Raw genomic sequence first — 24,275 nt, forward strand, 5'->3', positions numbered from 1 at the left:
ATAGGTTATAAATACCTTGTTTTATGTTTTAATGATGTAACAAACTTAATGTCAAGAACCAGATAAGGAACCTGATACACGTTCTCAAGCATGTGGAAATAACCAGACTTAAACTTGACAGGTTCGTCAGTCTTTCAAAAGCTAAAGAATCAACATGGGGAACAAATGGACATTAGTTCCCTTAGTGATCGTACCGGTCAACCCTTCAATAGTTGGAAAGTGGCTGCATGCACACGCAACAGTACAACACAATGCATCAGTCAACTCCATTGGGAAGGATCTTATACCCAAGTTGCTTACATTATTCAAGTGATGTCATCAATGTTATATTAACATTAAACCAAAGATAAAACGTCACTAGAACACTTAGAGAATTCACTCAAGCACTCCCACAATGATTGATCATCCAGAAAATGATTCTCAAGTGCATCAACAAAGAACAACACTGCTACGGACCAGTTCCCCATATCAAGTTATTATATGTCTTTAGTTGAGTTGTACCTTTGTCAAAGTTCTTACATGTAATTCCTACTTAGCTTACTTAGAAGCATTGGGTAGGAAACTCTTTGTAAATCATAAACCCTTGCGTTTGTGTCTTGGCTAGAGTTAGTCGAGTTGTAAAGTCTTTGTAATAGAGGTATTACAAAGTGGCTTGTAATAGGAGTGTTACAAGTTAGTGAGGGATTAAGAAGTTAATTCCTAGGTTACAATAGGTTGTAATCTAAAAGTTTTCTCAGTAGTGAAGTTGAAATCCTACAAGGGTAGGTCGTAGTTTTTAATCCCGTGAGCTGAGAATTTTTCACGTAAAAACTCTCAGTGTCATTTACTTACTGTTGTGTGTACGTAATCTGTAGAAACTAATAGAGAACGTGGTTCTCTATATAGATTGGTAGACCCTCGAATTCTATCAATTGGTATTAGAGCGGGTTCTTTCTATCAGGCTAACACCTAGAAAGGATCCTCATGGCTGCCCACCAAACTTTGAAGAAGGCCATTCTACCTATAGGCCACCAAGGTTCAATGGCCAGTATTATGGATGGTGGAAGACCAGGATGCACGACTTCATCATGGCTGAAGATTCCGAGCTCTGGGACGTCATCTGTGATGGACTCTTCGTTCCCACAAAAACCAGTAGCGACCCTACTGTAACCATTCCCAAAACAAGAAAAGAATTCAATGACGCCGACCGAAAAGCCATAGAAAAGAATTTTCATGCAAAGAAAATTCTCGTTTGTGGCATTGGTCCTGATGAATACAACAGGATATCGGTATGCCAGTCAGCCAAAGAAATCTGGGAAGCTCTCCAGACAGCTCATGAAGGAACAACACAGGTCAAGCAATCCAAGATCGACATGCTCACAACTGAATACGAGCTCTTCAGGATGAAGGATGATGAATCCATCCAAGACATGCATACTCGCTTCACATCTATCATCAATGAGCTTCACTCTCTTGGAGAAATTATTCCAAGAAACAAACTTGTCAGAAAAATACTTAGTGTACTGCCCAGTTCCTAGGAAAGCAAAGTGAACGCTATCACATAGGCAAAGGACTTGCAGAAGCTGACCATTGATGAACTTGTTGGCAATCTGAAAAGATATGAAATGAAGAAAAAGAAGGACAATGAAAGAAGAGAGCCCAAAAGAGAGAAGAACTTGGTCCTCAAGACAGACAATAACCATTCAAGTGGTGAGGATGGTGATATGGCTTACTTGACAAGAAGATTTCAGAAATGGTTCGCAGAAATGGAGGCATTCCAAAAAGGGGCAGTTCTAGCAAGCCAAAAAATTATGACCTATGTCATAAATGAGGAAATCCAGGATACTTCATCAAGGACTGTCCCTTCCTAAAGCAAGATCAATTCAAGCACAATACAGACAAAGCAGCCAAGAGGAACCCGGTTCCTGATAAATGCTTCAAGAGAAAGAATGCTGCTGACAATGTTGTGAAGCAAGCTCTTGCTGTATGGGGAGACTGCTCCAGCGAATCTGAAGAAGATAATGATCATGGTGATAGTTCAATGATGGAAGTAGAAAGTGAAGCAACTGAATATGACTCTATTTTTGCCTTGATGGCTCAGTCTGATGATGATGAAGATGACGACGATGATGATGAGGTAAATTTTCTGGATGTTCAGAGAAATCTGAAATCTTATTCTACTAAAAAACTCATGTCTTTGGCAAATGTTTTAATAGATGCATACCACAGTGTTTTAAATGATAAAAATGCTCTAATTGTGGAATTAGGAGAAGCAAAACAATCTGGAGATGACCTAGTAGCCGTTGTTGTAGATTTGAAAGAAACTATTGAGAGTTTGAAAAAAGAAAAAGATGTCTTGACCAAAAGAGTTGCTAACACTGAGCTTGAGAGAGATGACCTACTAGCAGTAGTAGTTGATCTAAATAACACAATTAAGGAACTGAAAGGAGGGGGTAGGCATGAGACTCTTCACAAAGGTAAGGAAGTTGCTAATGAAACACATATTAGGCTTGAAGATGAGATGAAGACAGTGAAGTCTAGACTGTGTATTGAACTTGAAAAGAACAAACAACTTCAGGAAGAACTAGGAAGAGTCAAGAGTGATCTTGAAAAATTACTCAAATGGACCTGGTCCTCTGATGCTATCACTGCCATGTATATAAACAATGGAGGAAAGAGACAGGGAATTGGGTTTCAAAGGGAAAAGACTCCCTACAACCCTCATAGCAAGTATGTTACTATACCCGATAATTTGCTTTGTACTCACTGTGGTAACAATGGGCACCTTAAGGAAAACTGCAAGGCTAGGGTTTAGTCTCAACAGAAAAATAAAGTTTTTGCTAAGAAAGTAACTACTGCTAGAGCACCTGGTCCCTCATATAGAAAACGCATGATGCCTGCCTGGACTAAAAGAACTCTCATTCACCCTTTTCCTCACTACAAGGGACCCAAACTTGTTTGGGTTCCTAAATTTAACCCTTGATTTCCTTGTGCAGGGAGCAATGAAGGGGAGCAGCCAACAATGGTACATGGATAGTGGCTGCTCAAAGCACATGACTGGAAACACAATCGATTTCCTTTCACTGAAGGCCCTGCAAGGAGGGAGTGTATCTTTTGAAAATGGCAAAAAGAGATACATTTTGGGAGTTGGAAGGATTGGCAAGTCACTCTCTCACTCCATTGAAAATGTGTACTATGTCAATGGTCTGAAGTACAACCTGTTGAGTGTCTCTCAGATATGTTACAAGGGAAACAAGGTGGAATTTGTGTCAAAAATATGCACAGTTACAAATCTTGTGACTAGTGAAGTGGTGTTAGTGGCCAAGAGATACAAGAACATCTATGTTGCTGATTTTGAGTCCCAACAAAGTGGTGATCTCAGTTGTCTAAGAGCTGTTGATGATGATGCCGAATTATGGCACAGAAGGCTGGGGCATGCAAGCTTTTCACTACTGAACAAACTAGTCCAGAAGGACCTAGTTCATGGTCTTCCCAAGTCAAGCTTCAAGGAACACAAGGTGTGTGATGCGTGTGCAAAAGAAAATCATGGCAGATCCTCATTCAAGCCCAAAAAGGAAGTTAGCACCTCAAGGCCACTTGATCTTCTTCATATGGATCTATGTGGACCTATGAGGGTGCCAAGCAGAGGAGGAAAAAGAAATATCTTTGTGATAGTGGACGACTACTCCAGATTCACTTGGACCCTGTTTCTCAGAACCAAGGATGAAACCTTCCAAGTATTTGTTGCTTTTGTCAAGAAGATCCAAGTGAATTTGGGAAGTAATGTAGCTTGTATCTGATCTGACCATGGGACATAATTTTATAATGCCAAGTTCGATGAATTCTGTGTCGAAAATTACTCATAATTTCTCAGCTCCAAGAACACCACAACAAAATGGTGTTGTAGATAGGAAGAACATGACTCTTGAAGATATGGCAAGTATAATGCTAATTGAGAGTGGCATTGTAAAATGTTTCTGGGCAGAAACAGTCAACACTGCATGCTACTTGATAAATAGGTGCATGATCAGGTCCCTTCTAAACAAAATACCTTATGAGTTGCTGAATGGAAGAAAGCCCAAGCTGACGCATTTGAGGACATTTGGCTGCAAATGTTTTGTTCTCAACAATGGCGAGGAAGCGCTTGGAAAGTTTGATTCCAAAAGTGATGAAGGAATCTTTCTAGGATACTCGTCCCAAAGCAAAGCTTACAAAGTATACAACAGAAGAACTCAATGTGTTGAGGAGAGTATACATGTGATCTTTGATGAATCTTACTTCTCCTGTGAGAAGGACAGACATGATGATCAAGATGGAGAACCTTTATCTGTTCCAAGTGAAGTCATTGAAATGACAAATAGAAAGGTAGACATGATGAGTCATGTCAATGAATCCAGTGAAGATGATGCAACTACATCTCCATCCATTGGAGAAGAACCCAGTCTCACAATCATAACAACTGAAGCTGAAAACAGAGTTGTCGATGCAGTCCAAGGTACTCCACTTGCAGAAATAAGAAGCGGCCAAGAACCTCAATCAGACATACTTGGGTATTCTACCAATAAGGCTCAAGTACCAAATTGGAAGCACAAAAGTTCACACCTTCTTGACAACATAATCATTCCTCTTGACTCAGGAATTCAAACCAGGTCAAAAGCTAGAAACTCACTTGCCTTCTCAGCCTTTCTTTTTCAAATAGAGCCCAAACATATCAAAGAAGCATTAAAAGATGCAGAATAGATCACAGCCATGCAAGAGGAGCTGTATCAATTTGAAAGGAACAAAGTATGGCACCTGGTTCCTCGACCTGCAGATCGAACTATTATAGGAACCAAGTGGGTATTAAAGAACAAACTCGATGAGTTTAGAAATACAACAAGAAATAAGGCAAGGCTTGTAGTTCAAGGCTACAATCAGGAAGAAGGGATTGACTATGATTAAACTTTTGCTCCAGTTGCTCGAATGGAAGCTATCAGAATTCTTATTGCCTTTGCATCTCATATAGAGTTCACATTGTTCCAAATGGATGTCAAAAGTGCATTTCTGAATGGCTTCCTAAAAGAAGAAGTTTATGTCAAGCAGCCACCTGGATTTGAGAATCACGAGCATCCTGAGCACGTGTTCAAACTGGACAAGGCACTGTATGTGCTAAATTAGGCTCCCTAGGCTTGGTATGATAGGTTGTCAAACTTTCTTCTAGAAAATGGCTTTACAAGAGGGAAAATTGACAACACTATTTTTCTGAAGAAACGAGGGAGGAACTTGCTCATTGTGCAAGTATATGTTGATGATATCATCTTTGGAGCCACAGTCGACTCTCTGTGTGAAGAATTTGCAAAACTCATGGGGAGTGAGTTTGAGATGAGCATGATGGGAGAATTAAATTTCTTCATGGGACTCCAGGTGAAGCAATCTCAAAAGGGAACACTGATAAGTAAGCAGAAGTACATCAAAGAGCTGCTGAAAAGATTCGACATGGAAGCATCAAAAGTTATTGACACTCCTATTGCCACAGCCACTCGTCTAGACATGGATGAACCTGGTTCCCCTGTAAATTAGACCATGTATAGAGGGATTATAGGGTCACTCTTGTATCTGATTGCAAGTAGACCAGACATTATGTTCAGCGTGGGTCTTTGTACAAGGTTTCAATCTAATCCAAAGGAATCTCATCTGAAGGCTGCCAAAAGAATATTGAGATTTCTTAAAGGAACGCAGGACCTGGTTCTTTACTATCCCTTAGGAGACAACTTTGATCTTATTGCGTATGCTGATACTGATTATGCAGAATATCTGGTGGACAGGAAAAGAACGTCTGGAATGGCACATTTTTTGGGTTCCTGTCTAATCTCATGGGGTACAAGGAAGCAAAACTCGGTGGCACTCTCAACTGTAGAAGTGGAATATGTAGCAGTTGCTTCTTGCTGTGCTTAATTGTTGTGGATCAAACAACATTTGGAAGACTTTAGAGTGTTCTTTGACTGTGTGCCCCTCCTGTGTGACAATACAAGTGCACTCAACATGGCCAAAAATCCAGTCCAACATAAGAGAGCCAAGCACATTGATGTGCGTCACCACTTTCTCAGAGACAATGTTGAAAAGGGGCTTATCTGTATAAAATTATATAGCACAGAAGATTAGATTGCAGACATATTCACCAAAGCCTTGAGCAGAGAACATATTGAAAGAAATCGCCTGGCACTGGTGTTGATAAAACCCAACTAAGAACCTGGTCCCTCAATGATTGGCTATGAAAGAAATGTACAGGTAAAATTAGCTAAAAAGTGTCTTCTGGCAAAGTCTAACTCATCTCTATATCGTTACAGGTAGACACGCATGATGATTACAGAGCGGTTTATGCAGTGCATGCTGGTAAAAGGGGTAAAGCTTACACTTGCAAGATCCGTCAGGGAACTTGGTTCTCCTGACATAGGTTAGTAGTTTCTTTATTATCTCATGCACAATTTTGAACGGATAAAATAATGCCATGTCATCAATGTGTCAGTTTCTTTTCTTTGCGTCTTTTGGACCCAAATGTCTCACCCGTTGGTATGCGACCCGACTCCCAAAACTGCCGCCTTTTCTTAACCGGTCCCTCATCCATCTTAAATACATCCATCACCGTCACAACTCCTCACATCAAACTTCAAAATTTCCTTTCTTCTTTTTCTCTTCAAACTACCAATCCTTCCTCTTCAACTCATCATTTCTCACCAAGATTGGAAATCAAGAAACCTCGGGTGTTCCAAGTAACACCCCCATTGAGTCCCCACCAGTTAAAACACCGATGTTAGACTCCTCACTCAATACTACAACTAACCAAAAACCTAGGATAGAGTCACCACCACACTCAGTCTCCTCTCCTACCCAATCGAGTTCTGGTTCTCATCAGAGCCGCAAAACCTCGACTCCTAAAAGGTTTGTGGCTACGAGCTCTCCTCCTGCCTAGCCGGAAAAACTAGGTAAAAAGGGTACAGTTGACGAAGAGGAAAATCAGGTAATCTCCAATCTTCCTATGGAAGAAGGCTCAAATACAGACCAAACTGCTAGTCCTGAGAATGCTGAATCAACAAAGATAGTTCCTATTCTTGAGTCCACAGGTAACACTCATCCTTCTCATGCGTTTTTCATGGAGTTACAAGAGAAAGAAGTAATAGAAAATATGTTATCTATAGCGGCTGAAGGGGTTATTATCGAAAGAGGTGAGGATGGGTCTAAGCCTCAGGGGGAAGAGCCTAAGACCTTGGTAGAAGGTAGAGAGCTTATGCCTGTTGAACAATCGGTACGGGACAATACTACTGGGGTACTTAATGAAGGACTTGATCCCTCCTCGGAGGATCCATCTCAGGGGGTCCTCTTAAGATCCTCAGGTCAGTATTGACCCTGCTCCCTCTTCTCATTTTTATGTTGATCCTCTGTCTGTGGTGGTGCCTGAGATGAGATATGTATCTGGTGAAGAGAATGGGGATAGTGAAGAGGATTTCGATAGTATAGGAATTGCTAGCTTTATCCGGGCTAGGCGTAGACCAGTTGCTACTCTAGAGCCAACTCCTAAGTGACCCACTACAAGGTTGCAAAAGAAGGAGGCTCTTGCGTACGCTCTTAAGAAAAGTCAAGTCAGTCAAAGGAAGAGGAAATTGGTGAAGGATGGGAAGGTTGTGCATGAGAAGGTAGTGCATGTTGTCACTGTGGATGATGAAGTGGACGAGGAACCTGGTTCCTTGAATTACAAGCGCTCATAGAAGCACCCTCTCTCCAAGTCAAAAAAGAAATCTTCTGTGAGTATTGAGAGTCCAAACAAGAGTGATGATATTATCTCTAGTGAAAATTTGGTGGAAGAATCTGGTGACAAGATAGTGGTGAAAATTTTGGTAACAAGGTGATGGAAGATTCTGGTGAAAATGTGTCTGAGAAAACAGTGTCTGCAAAATCCGTTGAGAAGGGAAAAACTGCTCGCAAGTCTGTGAAAAGGAAAGTTGATGTCAAAGAGGAACCCGGTTCCTCCAAGAAGGCTAATGTTGATGAATCCTAGAGTGATGGGAAAGAAAAATTGACGAATTAGAAGGTACTATGGGGCCGCACATTTTCCCCTGACATTTTGGAGCTGGCCGGGATGCGGAAATTGGTTGAAATCTGTGAATTCCAACAATAGACGCACTTGTTTACAAGTGATGCTCCAAAAGTGAATGAGGAGGAAGTACAGAGCTTCTATGCCAACTTCTTCAAAGTTGAGGATGATCACATCTGCATACTGGTGAATGGGCTTGACATTGTGATGGACTCTGCTTTGTTGGGGTCGATTCTGGGTGTGCCTGCTGAAGGGTTGTCATCAATCTAAGGATCCTGCTCTTCAAATTTCAGAAATGCTATTGTTAAGGACAAGGCAATCCAGCAGGGGAACGGGTGCACAAGAAGGTTCTCCTTGCAGTGTACCAATTGCCGTTTGAGATAGTGAACGAAGTGTTGCTTCCCCGTGCTGAGAGAAGATCCATTACCTCTAGAGACGACCTGGTTCTCATGGAAGCACTAGATGGCTTCACTACCATTAACCTACCTGGGATTATGATTGAACACATGCAACAAATGGTAGAGTTCAAAGATGGTAACCATGGGCTGCCTTATGGGTTCCTTCTCACTAAGGTTTTTGAGTTATTCAAGGTCCCTCTAGGACAAGCTAAAGTGGGCACTAGGAAGCAAACTTTCTCCAAGACCACTCTCGAAGAATGTGAGTGTATTGATAAGGTTGGAGGAGTTGGAATCACTTCTACCATTTCTCAGTTGATCAACGCTCAGAACAGTGCTGCAGAGGAGATCAGGAAGTTAAAAGCAAGGAATGCTATTCTTGAGGGTCAGCTCAGTCAGCTTCAGAAGGCACCTGGTTCCAGTAGTTCTCAAAGCTTAGAGGTTGTCTGTCTAACTAAGGAGAATGCTGAGCTCAAGAAACAAGTAGAGGACCTGAAAGAAAGACTGCTCAATGAGCAAATGTCGGTGAATACTCCAATGGATCTAGTCCTCAAAACCCTTGCCCCCTCCTCTAGGCCCTCTTTCTCTAGTGATCCCTAAACAGTATCCCCTACAGTGTCAAGTTTTAAGTGTCCATTTTTGATGACTTTTCTGATGATGTTCTATGGTTTGTACCTATTTTTTTTGTTTTGAATTGTGGATGGTTGTTGGCAACATTGAAACTGCTCCTGTCGTAAAATCCAAACTGTTTAAATAAATCTTTTCCCTTTTTGCTCTGTATACATTGCTCTTATGTCTCTGTCTTCTATTATGTTTGTGTGCACACAAGTGGCATGAGTTAACCACGCTGGACTTCTTTTTGCTTTTACTTAATTTTCTTCTTTTTATGATACCAAAAAGGAGAAGAATATGCATAATTGAATAAGTGATGTGCATTGATTGGGGGGGACACAGATTCAGAGGGAATTCAAGGTTAAGCATTGCCATTTCTGGTTCATTATGGTTCTTCGTGGGCATTTCAATTATAAGTTTGTCATCATCAAAAAGGAAAAAATTGATAGGTTATAAGTACCTTATTTTATGTTTTGATGATCTAACAAACTTAATGTCAAGAACCAGATAAGGAACCTGATACACATTCTCAAGCATATGAAAATAACCAGACTTAAGAGGTTCGTCAGTCTTTCAGAAGCTAAAGAATCAACAAGGGGAATATATAGACATCAGTTCCCCTGGTGATCGTACCAGTCAACCCTCCAACAGCTGAAAAGTGGCTGCCTGCACACGCAACAGTACAACACAGTGCAACAGTCAAATCCATTGGGAAGGATCTCGTACCCAAGTTGCTTACATCATTCAAGTGATGTCATCAATGTTATATTAACATTAAACCAAAGACAAAACATCACTTGTACACTTAGAGAATTCACTCAAGCACTCCCACAGTGATTGATCATCCAGTAAATGATTCTCAAGTGCATCAAGAACAAAGAACAACACTGCTACGGACCAGTTCCCCATATCAAGTTATTATATGCCCTTAGTTGAGTTGTACCATTGTCAAAGTTCTTACATGTAATTCCTACTTAGCTTACTTAGAAGCATTGTGTAGGAAACTCTTTGTAAATCATAAACTCTTGCGTTTGTGTTTTGGCTAGAGTTAGTCGAGTTGTAAAGTCTTTGTAATAGAGGTATTACAAAGTGACTTGTAATAGAATTGTTACAAGTTAGTGAGGGATTAAGAAGTTAATTCCTATGTTACAATAGGTTGTAATCTAAAAGTTTGCTTACTAGTGAAGTTGAAATCCTACAATGATAGGTCGTGGTTTTTAATCCCGTGAGCTGAGAATTATCCACGTAAAAACTCTCAATGTCATTTACTTACTGTTGTGTGTGTGTAATATGTGAAAACTAATAGAGGTTCTCTATATAGTTTGGTGGACCCTCGAATTCTATCAACTAGAATCTAAAAGAAGCTTGAAAAAAGAAAGTCTAAATGTTCAAAAAGTTTCAAACAAAAAGCAAAACTTACAAGAGAATGCAAATAAAAAAGAATCTGGGTTGGAGGCATTGTTGGACATTTGAATTTGCTCCAAATTCGTTCTTTATCTTTTTGGTAACTAACTATTTATATTACAACTCAAAAATTATTTACAACTCCGAGAAAGCAAAAATAAGCAGTTTGGACATTTAGTCCAAAACTTGCTGGACATTGATACAAACATTCTACTGCTCCACTAAAACAGCCTCTATGGATAGAAATTTAGTAACCGCATGTGTCTATCTAGCCTATTCATTCTACATGCTCTCTGATGTATCTCTCTTATCACTTGCTTTGTCACTTGATCAATAGTTCTTTGTTGAGTCTTGAAGATCCTTGCATTTCTTTCTTGTCACACGTGGTATACTCCTCCAGCTAATGTCATCCTATATATCTCTTGATCTACAATTTTTCCTCTTGCATGTTCCATTCCATGTAACTTCATGCTGCCAGTTACTGTCATTCCTAGTGATATCTTGCCATTTCAACAATTTGGACCATACTTGTTTAGCATATTCACACTCGAACAAGAGGTGATCAATGTCTTCATTTTCCTTCAGCCATAAGACACATTCCATGTCATCTAGATTAGCCCGGCAAGCAATCCTTTCTTTTGTTTGGAGTTTCATGTGCAATGCCAGGAATAGAATAAACAACTACTTAGTCAATCCAGCATTGTTGCATATCAATCTTCTCCATGGTACTTTTTGGTAATCTCCATGAATAAGCCCATACAACTTCTTGGTTGAATAATTGTTCATTGCTGCTACTTCGTCTTCAGTTAATCCTATTTGTTCAAACACTACTCTTGTTTTGAGAATTTTCTGCACCATTCATGAAGCCTGAGTAGTCTTTGTTTCCCATATTATGCCTCTTTTTGTATAGTAAGAGTGGATCCATATGACCCATAGGTTGTCCTTTTTCCTGCAAACACTCCACAATAATTTCCCAGTAGCAACTAAGTTCCAAGTATAGATATCCAGGATGTTGAGGCCCTATGTAGCCTTAGGAAGGCAAAGTCTATCCCATGCTATGAGTGCCTTCCTTGAGATCTCACTTCCACCAGTCCATAGAAAACTCCTACATATAGCCTCCACCAGTTGGATCACTATTTTTGGTAGAACAAACACGTGCGACTAAAATACTTTTATAGAGAAAAGAACTGACTTTACAAGCTGTAGTCTGCCTGCGTATGATAATTATCTTGTAGTCCATGACTTGATTTTGGCCAATATCATGTCAATAAGAGGCTTGCACTGAGTAATTGATAGCCTTTTAGTACTAAGAGGGATCCCTAGGTACCTAAATGTCATCTCTTCTTCTGTGAATTGTAGTGCATGTAAGATAGCCTGCTGAACCTCTGGCTTCACCCCTCCAAAATATATTGAAATTTTATCTACATTAGCAACCAATCTAGATACATGCGAGAAGTGTTGAAAATATTGGAATAGCAAGTTGACAAATTCTAGTTCTCCCTTGCAGAATAGTAGTAAGTCGTCAGCAAATCCCAATTAAATAATCTGCAGCTTCTTGCATATTGGGTGGAATTTAAACGTAGGTACATTATTGAGTCCCTTAAAACTTTTATTACAGTACTCCATAACTAGAACAAATAAGAAAGGCGATAAGGGATCCCCTTGTCTCAATCCTTTTTTAGCTTGAAATAGTGCCACAAGGTCCCCATTGATAATAATTAAGTAGGAAACAGTCTACAACACATAATCTATTTGACAAATCTTGTTGGGAACTGCATGAAGCTAAGTATTTGCTCAATATATGTCCATTCCACTGAATCGTAGGCTTTCCTCATATCAATTTTCAGCATACACCTAGGTGTGATGCCTTTCCTACCATATCCTTCACAAGTTCATGACCCAGTATAATGTTATAAGTGATCAACCTGCCTGGAATGAAAGCAGATTGGCTTTTGTCACTAGACTGTCCATAACACCTTGCATTCTTCTAGTGAGAATTTTGGATATAAGTTTATACAACATAGTGCAGCAGGAGATAGGCCTGAATTCAGACACTTTTGATGGATGCTTGACCTTTGGGATCAATGTAATTGTAGTGCAATTAATAGCTTTGTGCATTTTTTTATTAGTAAAGAAAAAAATCACTGCATCTGCCCCGTCCTCTCCTATCACAAACAAGGCTCTTTTAAAAAAAGAGCATTAAAGGCATCACATCCTGGAGCTTTTTGATCATCTATACGCATAAGAGCTCGGCACATTTCATCTTTTGTGACCGGGGCTATCAAATATAATTGTTGCTTTCTTGTTAAACCATTACCATATTTCATGATGTTATGATCCACTGCTGGTAGTTGGGCAGCAGCACTACCAAGCCGTTTTTTGTAGAAACCGGTCACCTCCCTTTCTTTGTCTCCTGGTTGCTGCAATATTTCTCCTTTTTCCATTGGCGAGACTTTTAATCCTGTTTTGAGCTTGCCTATTCTTCAGATTGGCAAAGAAGCAGGTAGTGCTGGCATCTGCCAATTCCAATAATTTCGTTCTTGACTTCTGTTTTGTTATACTCTCCTCCACAAGGCTCCATTTCTCCAGCTCTTTTTGCAATTCTTTTTCGACAGTAAACAGCTCACTAGGGTGATCGTGGTTCCCCATTTGTGATTGTGTTTCAGTCAGCCTTTGTTGACAATGATTAATCTTTTCCTCCACATTGTTAAACTCCATTTGATTTAATTATTTCAAAGCTGTTACTATCACCTTAAGTTTTCTCTAGATGACCTACATGTGATTAATACCTATATGGCTGCCCCAAGCATTTGTCACCATGCTTAGAAATTCTTTATGGTCCACTAAGCAATTCATATATCTGAAAGGCCCCGGACCACTCTTCACAGTTTCTACAAAGTGTATGCTCAGGGATATATGATCTGAACAACCATGGTTCATTATCACTACTTCTGTCAGAGCTAATATTAGAAGTCATTCAGCATTAGCTAAAGCTTTCTCTATCCTACTATAAATCTGTCCATTTATCCATGTATATCTTCTTCCCACTGCACGTAGCTCAGCCATGCCAGTTGCTGTTATGAATTCATTAAAATCTCGCACCTCATTTTCTTGCAGTGGGTTCTCAAATTGCCTGTCATCCATATATGTTATTGCATTAAAATCCCCAGTAGTTAACCATGGACCTTGCATAGAGTTATTTACACTTCTTAGCTCATCCCATAGTGGCTTCCTAAACTCAATAGTATGTAATCCATAAATCGCAGACAAAGTAAACTTTACTTGAATTTGGTAACTATGCCATGAATGGCTTGAGCACTCATAACAATTGCATAAAACTCCACTCTATTTGAGTCCCATAATATCTAGATTCTACCCTTGTTACTATAGGAGTAGTTTGCACACCACCTCTAATTATTTGCTATCTTTTTTATTATTCTATTAGCATTCTCTTCTTTGACCATGTTTTCTAGTATTGCTATCAGACCAACATCATTATTTTGTATTAACTTCTTTACTTCTTTTTCCTTATATACTTTATTTACACCCCTCATATTCCATGCTATGATCTTCATTTAGTTGAATGTTTGAATTGTGGATTCCCAATATCCCCTTGATAATTGCATTGCCCCTTCTCACCACTAGTGTTGTCCAGTGTGTCTCCAGCTATTAGAATAGTTAATAGGCTAAACCCATTCACTATATTAATACTGCCTTATCTTGGATTGAGCACCTCTAGCTACTGATTTCCCTTTAGTTGTCTCCCAGGTTGTCATTTGGTCTCCCTCATTATTATTAGCATCTGGGCTTAGTTGCTGTTATTCTTGTTGTGTCTGCAATTACATCATATTATGAGTCCGTTGTTTTGTCCCTGCTTCAGCTTTCTCTTGCTCTGCCCTTCTTCTCCATTCCATTCTTGGTTTTGTTTGCTGATGCTTGGCCACAGGAATGGCCTTTGTTGTTCTCACCTCATTCCGGCAAACATGACCAACTTGCAGGCAAGTGGAGCAATATTCAGGGACTCAATCATACGCAATATGTTGATAAAAAATTTTCCCAACCGGATCCATAACTTTGATCGATTTAGGCATGGGCTTTGTGACATCCATCTCTACTAGTAGCCTATCATAGGAGATCCTTTCAACTTTAATTGTGCATTCATCCGCAAAGAGTGGAACTCCTAAGCCACTACCAATTCTGCTAAGTGAGTCCATACTCCAACAATTCAATGGCAACTTTGGCAACTTCACTCATATAGGGATTGTCTGAGGCACTTCTGTATCAAAATCAAAGTTGGGCGATCATGCTTTGACAAAGATAGGCTTACTTCTTATAGTGTGTGGACCGTATAGCAACACAACATCCCTATCTTCCACACAGTTGAATTTAACTACAAAGTAACCATCGTTATGGAAGTAAATTTTAGGTTTGACAGTGAAATTCCATTAATCAGCAATGAAGTGATCCAAGACTCCTATTGAGGGGGAATCTCCAACTACATACAATAAAATTGCATGCTTCCATTTTGCAGTTTCTCGATCAATTTCTTCACTATCTAGTTCAACTATTTTTTAATCCTCCTTTATCATAGGCGCGACAAATTTAAAATTCATATCTTTTTCTGCTAAATTATTGCCAGCAAATAAGTTCACCCATTCTTTTTTATTCTTCTATTGCTCTACATCCAATTGTTTGAGAATCTGGGCTTCCTGGATCGTGATTGGCTTGTGTGTACCAAGCTGGTTTGCAACTTTCATCTAACTCTCCATACCAGCCTCAGTCGTCTCTGCTATTGGAGCCCTAACTGATGTCTCCTTTGCTTGGCTACGCGTAGAACTTTGTCTTACACCACCTGTTGGAGTTGGCAGATTTGAGATTGAAATCTAAGGGATATGCATTTCCTCATTGTCTCTCACATCTTTCCTAGTAACTGTAGTTTTGCTTAGTATTTCCTGATCGGTTTTGTGATCCGAACTACTCTCTTTGGTCTCCCTCTACCCATGTCGACAAAAGTGCACGTTAGGTCACCGTCAGTGCGTCAACGATGATGAGAGAAATTCTAGTACATAATATTACATACTAGAATATTATAAAAGATAGAACTGAAGTGTAACAAAAGAATATTGACATGTCGCTTTTACTTGCATTTCTTTCGATTTACCACATAATAACAGTACAAAATTAGATTAGGATATTATATAAAAGATACTATGTTATAGACAACCGATTTTTAAAATATATCAATTTCAACACGATATTACATTAAGAAGTAAAAATAAATAAACCTCACAAGTAAAAATAAATAAATCTCGCATAGAATATAATCATACTATTAATTTAATATAATTAAGTGATAAATTAAAGTATTACCAAACCATAATAGATTTGGTGATTTCATTAGTCAAATTTCTAAATAAATATTTTAATTTTGTTTTTTTTAAAAAGAAAAGAAAAAGAACAGTTAGGTTGAGGGAAAGCGCATCTTTCCTTGCCAGATGGCTTCTCTATTATTTGCCAAGTGTAAGCACACGTTGCACCCATCACTTCATAACCGCCTAACTTCCACCGCCACCGCCTAAATTAACTCTCCCATTTTCCTCCCCCGTTTCTCCTTTCCCGGCAAATCTCTGTCTCTCGTTTCTCTCTCTCTCTGAACAGCAAAAATGGGTAAGGAAGCGGCGTTGCTCTCAGCATTTCACCTTAAGAAGAAACCCATGAAGAAACATAGCAGTAATAAAAAGAAGAATCAACTCTTCAACAAAGTTTTGGATTATCTCAAGTCTGACTCTTTCATGTTTGCACCTCTGTTTTCTTCTCAACACTTTCATTTTCCATCAGCAGAGTCGTTGTCTTCTGCTCCTACCGGTAAGTCACATTCTTTTTTCAATTAAAGATTTTTTAAAAAAAAAAACTGTTTTTGGCTCTTCAAATAATGATGCTTTTTATATAGAACGGGACAGAGGACGTAATTTTTTCCCTTTAATTTGTGAAATGTGAGGGATGGCAAATTGATTTTTTGAATGTTTGTTCTGTTTCGAGCAGTTGAGGAAAGTAAACCTAAGGAGGGAAATGACAAGAAATTGGTTAGCGAAATTGGCGATTACTTGAAGTCTGATACCTACTTGTATGCTCCCTTGGTTATTTCACAACCTTGGGATTCGGCTGACATCCTTGCTGAAACGGTTAAGGTATCTAAAGGTACAATCTTTTCACTTGAAAGTATTCTGCTAAGCACACATTCTTAAGCTGATAATGAGATGGAATTTTCATCTTGTATTTGTATTAGTATATTACTTAGTACTACTTTTTGAGGTTCAAGTACTTATCGCGAGTTGATTCTGAAGTTTTCTGGTTGTTAGTAAGTATTAGATTAGGTTGACAACATGAGAAAATTGGCTGTCGGGATGTATGATCGTTCCATGGATGGAGAACAACATCTACGTTAGTTGAGTTGTCCTGTTGTGCTTTGTCCGTGGTATGGACATGCATAATTGTCCCTGAAAAAGCTAATTTTATCTACATCAATCGCTTGAAACTACCAAATTCTGGCCTATTCAAATGCCCTAACTTGATGTTTTGAAGGTAAGGTTTAACAAAGGGAAAGGAAAAGGGGGCGTGATTTGGTTGATATGAAAGATCAGTGATTTTTAGCCATCAAAATGGAAAATAACTAGGATTGCAGATTGCAGATGGTTCTCTGGAATTTTCACCCCAGCATATCTCCATTTGATCTTTGTTCTTTGGTCATCTTTATTTGCTGATTAACCATCAGATGACAACTTTTTCTGTTAAATTTCTGTTATGCTGAAGATATAAAGATTTAGATGACTATGTTTTCTGCTGAACTTCTGTTTTTGCTATATATACAAAGCATCTCTCAGATTCTTTCAATTTTATATATTTGATTAGGTCTTCTTTGATAGTGTTTTGACTAATTGCAGAGAGGAGTTAAGACAATTGTGCATGAAATGCTACCTTTGGTGCAAGCAGTATTCACTCACTATCTATATTTGCGTTTTGTGTTTGTGGGTTGGGAAGCATCTTGTTCACATCATTGAATTGCATCTCTTCAATCTCACCATTTTAGGCTATTCTTCTTATTTGTTTCCCTGTACTGTAGGGCCAGTTCCCATACAAGAAGAAATGGACAAAAAGAGATCTGCTGATGTGATAAAAGGAGGGATTGAAAAAGTGAATGAACCTGGTAGGAAGACTACGGTAAATGTAGTTTGCAAAGATCAAAACATGGATGGTATTCCTGATACGAGGAGCACTATGGTTACCCGTACTCGGGTGCGTAGAGAAACTGTGAAGCATATGATTTACCAAAACTGCTGACCTTTATCTGCAAGTTACATCCTCAAGTATGAACACTCTTTCGACTCTTCTAATTTCTCTTATGTTTCATAATTGCATGCATTATTTGTATGGTTGTTTGGTTTGATTTAGTCTTTTCTCTTTCCCCTCTATCCTTCAGCGGGAGGGCTTGCCCAAGTGCCCTTGGGCTGTCGGGATGTTTCATGGCTCTGTCCTTTGGTTTTTCGTTAGGGTCTACTTTTAGAGAACACTTTCTCCCTTGCCTTCGCCATGAGGAAAGAGACCAGTGAAAGCTGTAACTTCACATTTGCCTATGTTGTTTTGTCCTTTTATGATGCCAGATTTCACAATTACTGGTAATTATAACTTTGTTGTTGTTTTTTGAACTTGGCTCAAGTCTAGGAAGATATCACTGTTAAGTGAGTTAGACAAGGTTCGTGTTTCAATTCTTGGAAGATATCACCTTTAAGGAGTTAGACAAGACAATCCCTAGTTTAATTCTAGGAGGGGGCTTGACAAGGCACCTCAGCACCTAATCCTTAGAAGCAGCCGCTGCCATTCTTCTGGCTCCTGGGGAAGAGGGCAGTTTTTATAATTGACGGTTCCATGTAGCCTCATCAGTTACCGTAGTAGGGGCCTTGAGGATTTCTTGGAGCTGAAAGTATAGTCTCAACTTTTGGCATGAGACAAGCTGTGTGCTCCTTGACCATGATGAGACATAGAAGGTTGTTGCTCAAAGTCGAGGCTTGACTTGACTTTATCTCGTCTTAGTGTTTGATTCATTTGTTTGATAGCTTTCATTTATATCTTACTTTAGCATAAGACTTGGTATACTCTGCTTCATTCACCTCTACTGTTCCTTGTATTCCATAGTTGCACTAACCTCAGAAGCACCTAAAATATACCTCAACTACCTTTTTTGCACTGGAGACCTGTACAGAGGTCATATGTTCAATCCTAGCGGCTTTGCTTTTAGGTACCTTGACGTCCATCTCCGTCTTACCATGTCTTTCCCAAACTTGAGTTGCATACCTTGCTCAAAAAACTCATGAATGAGCCTCTAGGGAGAGAAACCTGCCCTTTATTTTACCAATTGAGTTGCATAAAAGAATTATTAAGGAATATACTTTTCCTTCTTATGACTAGATTCAATATATTCGCACTCTTTCGTTCACACTGATTGGCCTATCTTGTCAATCCTAGTCCCTCTACTTTATTCCTTTAGCTTATCAAATTCTCATTTGCAAAGGCTTAAGTGTGTGGCCACAAGTTCAGCCTAGTAGTGGGCGTCTAGGCTAATGTTGTTCAAGTGAGACTTTTGGCTTGAAGCATTCAGGGATTGTAAAAATAGTGGTCTCAAGTTCAAATCGCAGCAGATGCAAACAACGATAGGTGTGTTCTTCCCACCTGTCTAATTCCCGGTAGACAAAGTTATCCGGTAGACAAAGTGACCCTGTATCTGTACTAGTGGGAGGTAGTAGCTATATTCAAGTGGAATAGTCGAGGTGCGCATAAGCTGGCCAGGACGCCACGGTCAGAAAATATAATACCGGTCTATCTCCTACTTTATGTCTTAATCGGTGCAGCATTTTCCCTTTCCCTTATGCTGAGCACTGAAGATCAGCTATGGACTATGTGACGGACATATTATATGAAGAATCTATAAAGCAAGCTCTTTTCAGACGAACAGTGGGACGTCTGAGATTTGTCCTTGATTAGTGTAGCACTTGTTACAGTGGAATAGTAGTAGGTACACAAATGCTCAACAAGCGCTATTTTTAGTCAATAGTGAATTTAGTTGTAGTAAAGAGATGTTGTGATCTTCTTATGGAGCAACATGCATGATCGGTCTTAGATCCCCGTTTTGATCTCTAAGCGTGACATGGGACATGGCTAAAGAAGGAATTGAATAGCTTTAATTTGTTGTTTGTTTATCCTCTTGGATGTCACACTTCTAAGTTCTCCTCTTTTAAAATTTGCCGGTAAACAGATTATCAGATGTGCTGTCGTCTATTACCTTGTTAGTCTACAATTCTTAGTCTACAATTCTACTTTTGAGAGCTGTGTTGATCATTTCTAGAAAGACATTGCATCCATTTAAGCACGATTTACATGCATAATGTTAATGCTGAAATTTATCACCTCTTCTTCTATATATGTTAATGCTGAAATTTATCACCTCTTCTTCTATATATGTTAATGCTGAAATTTATCACCTCTTCTTCTATATATGTGCATATCATTCCACTTTTGCTTTCTCAGGCAGAAGGCTGATAGAAACAGAACCGAGCAAACTTGTGAGTTGAAGATTTTCTTGTGTAATAGGAGGCAGGCACTGCTTCTTAGCTAAAATCTGACTCAAGATAGTCTTAGCTGATTTTGTTTCCATAGGTAGTTCTGTTGAGTTGTATACGTTCTATTAAGTTGACCAAGTACATATGCTAGTTTAATTTGCCATTTAGGTCTGGACAGTTCATGACTAATGTATACATCGTGTGGCAGCTAAATGTAGTTTTAGATATTCAATTATAGCTTCAACTATGCTCATGTACGCTATTCAAATCTATAGCTATGTGTTGTGTATGATAGGGAGATCCTCTTTCCACCAAGCATTATTGAACACCAAATCCAATCAATGAGAGAAACGTGCATTAGCTCCTCACGGTGTGGGAGGTGTGTAGGGTACTGCTTTCCTACGCTTAAAATCTTAGGTCGGCAGATTTATATGGCTCTGTCCATAGTTCTCCATATAATTGTGGTTGGCATCATTTCATGGGTACAAAGTTGCGTCTGGCCTTTCTTTATTGGCTTGCTATGATACATTTTTGTATCTTAGTATAGTGGTTTATTTGGATAGTCCGGTGGACTTGCATTACTTTACTTAAGTTTATACATTAATCCTTGTGTTTCCTTTATGTGACGTTATCTTTTTGTTATTCTGTGTTATTATATTTGAAAATAATTTAATTTTAAATTTTTTTATTTTATAAGAAACATTTATAGGCACATGAATACTATGATATGCGTACGATTAAAATTGTAAAAACCCTCTTCTTCTTTTTTGTTATATTTTGCGTCTTAGTTAAACTAAGTTATGATAGTTGGACCGGATGGACATGTAAAGTATTTCTTTTGATTTATTTGTTGAGTGGACATGTTGGTTTTTGGGATTGTTGAACCTTGAGAACCTTGGTACTTAAATGTTTTACTTATTTATTACTTTAAGGGATGCACAATTTTCTTGAGCTTACTACTTGGAAATGCTTCCTGATGTATAAACGTGATTTGAAGTCAATGTTTCTGTTCTATATCATATAAAAAAATTAAGAAGGATCGTCTAAGATAAAACCGTAAACATGGATAATAAAGACCAGGGAAATAAGTGGTTTGATTAAAAGTCACCTATGCCTATAAAATTTTGGTCAACTTATGTAGTACAGGTTCTTTGCTGTACCTATCAGTCCATGCATGTGGCAGCAAATGAATGAAATAAATGTTTGGGGCTGTGACATATCCCCTTTTATGATGTGTTCTTCAAGAGCAATTGCCATTCTAATATAATACCACCACCCCGTGGTTCTAGGATTTCTAATACGGAACTCTAGATCATGGGTGAACTACTAGAAACGGAGGAAAATAGAAGTATTAAATGGGAAGTGTTTCTTGTTTCTTTGGGTAAACAACTCATCATTCAATCAAGTATATTATTGAATTTTTTTCAGTATGAGGTTAATAGATAATATTAGACTAATTTTAGAAAATATATACATAAAATATCTATTATGACAAAGAGATCATGGATTCACGTTCTTCATAATTCGGGCAATAAATCTGCTCGGGTAGTGTGGGTGGGAGGAACTTAATGATTGAAGATTGTAGGATTATCGAACTTTGTAGGACGAAAAGAAGGGTCCATCGTGCTGTTACGCAGCGTCTTCCTGAGATTCCTTGGAAGGGCGACGTAAGGCTAAGCAACTAATGTCAGTGCAGTTGCTGTCCGCCAACTGAGGTCCCCTCTGTATGCTAGACGAGATTGTCAGTGTCATACGGGAAAATCAATGTCAAGCGCAATTGAGAAAACAGAATTGAGAATGAAAGCTTGATTGCATTAATGAAAGCTATTACATAAGGCTACGCGGTGTCGAGAGGGAGAGACACCAGTACAGAGAATTATTTGCTTGCTTGATTGCTTGATTCCCCCTAATAATACTTAAAAAAAATAAATCAAAGTTACATGACTTGACCTAGCTAAGTTGTAGAAGCACAGTGAAAGTAAATGAACTAAAACTACTCTATATTTACAATGAAAAGGACTTAGTTTTTTACAAGGTAGAAACAAGTTCGTTGGCAGCAACCTTGTCTTTGGCATCAGGGTCTGTACACACGACGCTGTTGGCATCTGCCTGCGGCTGGGCGCTGGCGAGGACTATCGGTGGGGCGACAGAGGCACATGTGCATTTGTCACTTGGCACAGCCAAGACCACGGAGCCATCCATAGCGCTAGGCGTTGGGAGACTTGCTAGGACGCCCTGGGGCGCGTCCAAGGGGTCATGGGGCATGACGGGAAAAGCCGCCCATGACATTCTCCCCCACCTGAGTTGGCGACGTCCTCGATGCCTTACTTGCAAGGTAATCATTAATTAGGATCTTGTATCTCCCAGGTATTCTCCTCTGCATCACAGCCCTGCCATTTCACCAAGAACTCTTGTTGGTCTTTCCTTGAGGCGTGAATCACTCGATCCGCGAGAATAGCTTCAGCACACCTTTTTCCGATTGAATTATGGCCTCGAATACTAGGTATTGTGAGTTGGCTCCGTGACGGATACTTCATGTCTTCCCGAAAAGGTTTCAGAAGACTGACATGGAAGACGGGGTGGATTTTCCACTAGGCTAGGTATCCACCCGATATGCAACTTTCCCAATGCGTCTTTCAATGGACAATGGTCCGGTGTATTTTTGCAATAGGCGAGGGTCATGGACCCCTGCAAACAAGTACCGCTTTGGAATTTTGACCATCACTTTGTCTCCTACTTGGTATTCAATAAAGTGACGATTTTGATCGGCATGCCTTTTCATCCGCTTTTGGGTTTTGACAAGATAGCTCCGCACTATCTCCAAATTTCTCTTCCATTCTTTCGAGAAGCTAGCAGCTCAAGGAGATTTTGACATGTTTGGTGCATTCACAGTACGTGGGAGTAGCGGTTGTTGTCCGACAACAATTTCAATAGCACTTTTGTTGGTACTAGAGCTCTTTTGTGAATTGAAACGCAGTTGAGCAGCATCCAGAAGCTTCACCCAATTCTTCTGTGATCCGGTTGCAAAGTGGCAGAAATATTCCTCCAGCATGCCATTGAACCGCTCTGTTTGGCCATCAGATTCTAGATGGAAACTTGAGTTGTGACTCAATTTTGACCCGAGGCACTTAAAGAGTTGAGTTAAAAAATTGCTAATGAAACGTGAGTCGCGGTCACTAACGATGTATTTAGGCAGGCCCCAATATTTGACGACATGAGAGAAGAAGAGTCGAGTTGTATCTTCTGCTGATATATATTGTGGAGCCGCTATAAATGTAGCATACTTGGAAAACCGATCCACCACAACCAAGATAGTTGTGAGATCTCCGACCATGGGCAATCCAGTAATGAAATCCAGGCACACGCTTTCCCAAGGTCTCTTTGGGACATGTAGTGGTTCCAAGAGTCCCGCTTGTGTCAAGCGGTCCGACTTGTCCTTATGGTATACTAGACAAGTCTTCACATACTGAGCGATGTCATCAGCCATTTGAGGCCAACAATATGCGTCGCGAAGTAATGCCATGGTGCGTTCTTCGCCGGGATGGCCAGCCCACAAAGTATCGTGGCATTCTGTCAGAAGGGTTCTTCGCATATCTCCTCCTTTAGGGACATAAAGTGGGCTCACTTTCAGGAACCCATCTTCCATGTAGAACTAGCGAGTCTTGCCCTGTCCTACCAAATCAACCAAATATTGTGCAGCAGGATCCTTGGTGAGTAGATCCTGTATCTGGTCTTTTTATGGTGGTGGCTACTTCTCTCCCCCTTAGGGTGGCGAGTAGGCACACCGATGCTAGATCAGCTCTCCGACTGAGTGCATCAGCAACATGATTAGTCTTCCCGCTTCGGTACTCCAGGTTGAAGTGAAATTTCGATAGAAGTTCCTGCCACTTGGCCTGTCGATCATTCATCTTTGGCTGGGTCATAAAATGACTGACAATTGTGTTTTCTGTCTTGACCACTAACGGGGTTTTCAGCAGGTAGTGCCTCCAAAGGCGTAAGCAATGGACGACAACTTGAAATTCTTTCTCATGGGCGGCGTAGTGTTGTTCTGCATCCTTCAGCTTCTGTCTCTCATACGCCACTGGATGCCCTTCTTGTAGCAAGACTCCGCCAAGGGTATAGTCGGAGGCATTCATTTGTACCTCGAATGGCTTGGCCAAATCAGGGAGGGCCATGACGGGGCTACTAGACATAGCCGTTTTCAAT

General features: G+C 39.7%; 2 protein-coding genes across 2 annotated transcripts; both read left to right on the plus strand.

Annotated features, from left to right (window-relative positions):
- Positions 1-1,067: 1,067 nt before the first annotated feature.
- On the plus strand, positions 1,068-4,719 carry LOC142175391 (uncharacterized). Its single transcript, XM_075241976.1, has 7 exons — positions 1,068-1,331; positions 1,545-1,751; positions 1,853-2,036; positions 2,196-2,579; positions 2,976-3,004; positions 3,069-3,497; positions 3,769-4,719. The coding sequence occupies exons 1-7, from the start codon at positions 1,068-1,070 to the stop codon at positions 4,717-4,719; spliced, it is 2,448 nt and encodes an 815-aa protein (XP_075098077.1).
- An 11,311-nt stretch (positions 4,720-16,030) lies between these two features.
- Positions 16,031-20,327, plus strand: LOC142175494 (uncharacterized). Its single transcript, XM_075242359.1, has 4 exons — positions 16,031-16,323; positions 16,501-16,656; positions 17,579-17,822; positions 20,038-20,327. Exons 1-3 carry the CDS (start codon positions 16,122-16,124, stop codon positions 17,794-17,796), a joined length of 576 nt encoding a protein of 191 aa, XP_075098460.1. The 5' UTR covers positions 16,031-16,121; the 3' UTR covers positions 17,797-17,822; positions 20,038-20,327.
- Positions 20,328-24,275: the final 3,948 nt, after the last annotated feature.

Source organism: Nicotiana tabacum, chromosome 21 (assembly GCF_000715075.1).
Source record: "Nicotiana tabacum cultivar K326 chromosome 21, ASM71507v2, whole genome shotgun sequence".
NCBI lineage: Eukaryota > Viridiplantae > Streptophyta > Magnoliopsida > Solanales > Solanaceae > Nicotiana > Nicotiana tabacum.

What these genes read in the sequence shown, in the direction of transcription:
- LOC142175391 (XM_075241976.1), top strand. Translation starts at nt 1,068, where the DNA reads ATGGCTGAAGATTCCGAGCTCTGGGACGTCATCTGTGATGGACTCTTC. An exon ending in TTCAATGATGGAAGTAGAAA is followed by an intron (nt 2,037 to 2,195) that starts GTGAAGCAACTG and finishes ATGTTTTAATAG; the next exon opens with ATGCATACCACAGTGTTTTA. An exon ending in AAGGGGAGCAGCCAACAATG is followed by an intron (nt 3,005 to 3,068) that starts GTACATGGATAG and finishes CTTTCACTGAAG; the next exon opens with GCCCTGCAAGGAGGGAGTGT.
- LOC142175494 (XM_075242359.1), top strand. Translation starts at nt 16,122, where the DNA reads ATGGGTAAGGAAGCGGCGTTGCTCTCAGCATTTCACCTTAAGAAGAAA. An exon ending in GTTGTCTTCTGCTCCTACCG is followed by an intron (nt 16,324 to 16,500) that starts GTAAGTCACATT and finishes TGTTTCGAGCAG; the next exon opens with TTGAGGAAAGTAAACCTAAG. An exon ending in AACGGTTAAGGTATCTAAAG is followed by an intron (nt 16,657 to 17,578) that starts GTACAATCTTTT and finishes CCTGTACTGTAG; the next exon opens with GGCCAGTTCCCATACAAGAA.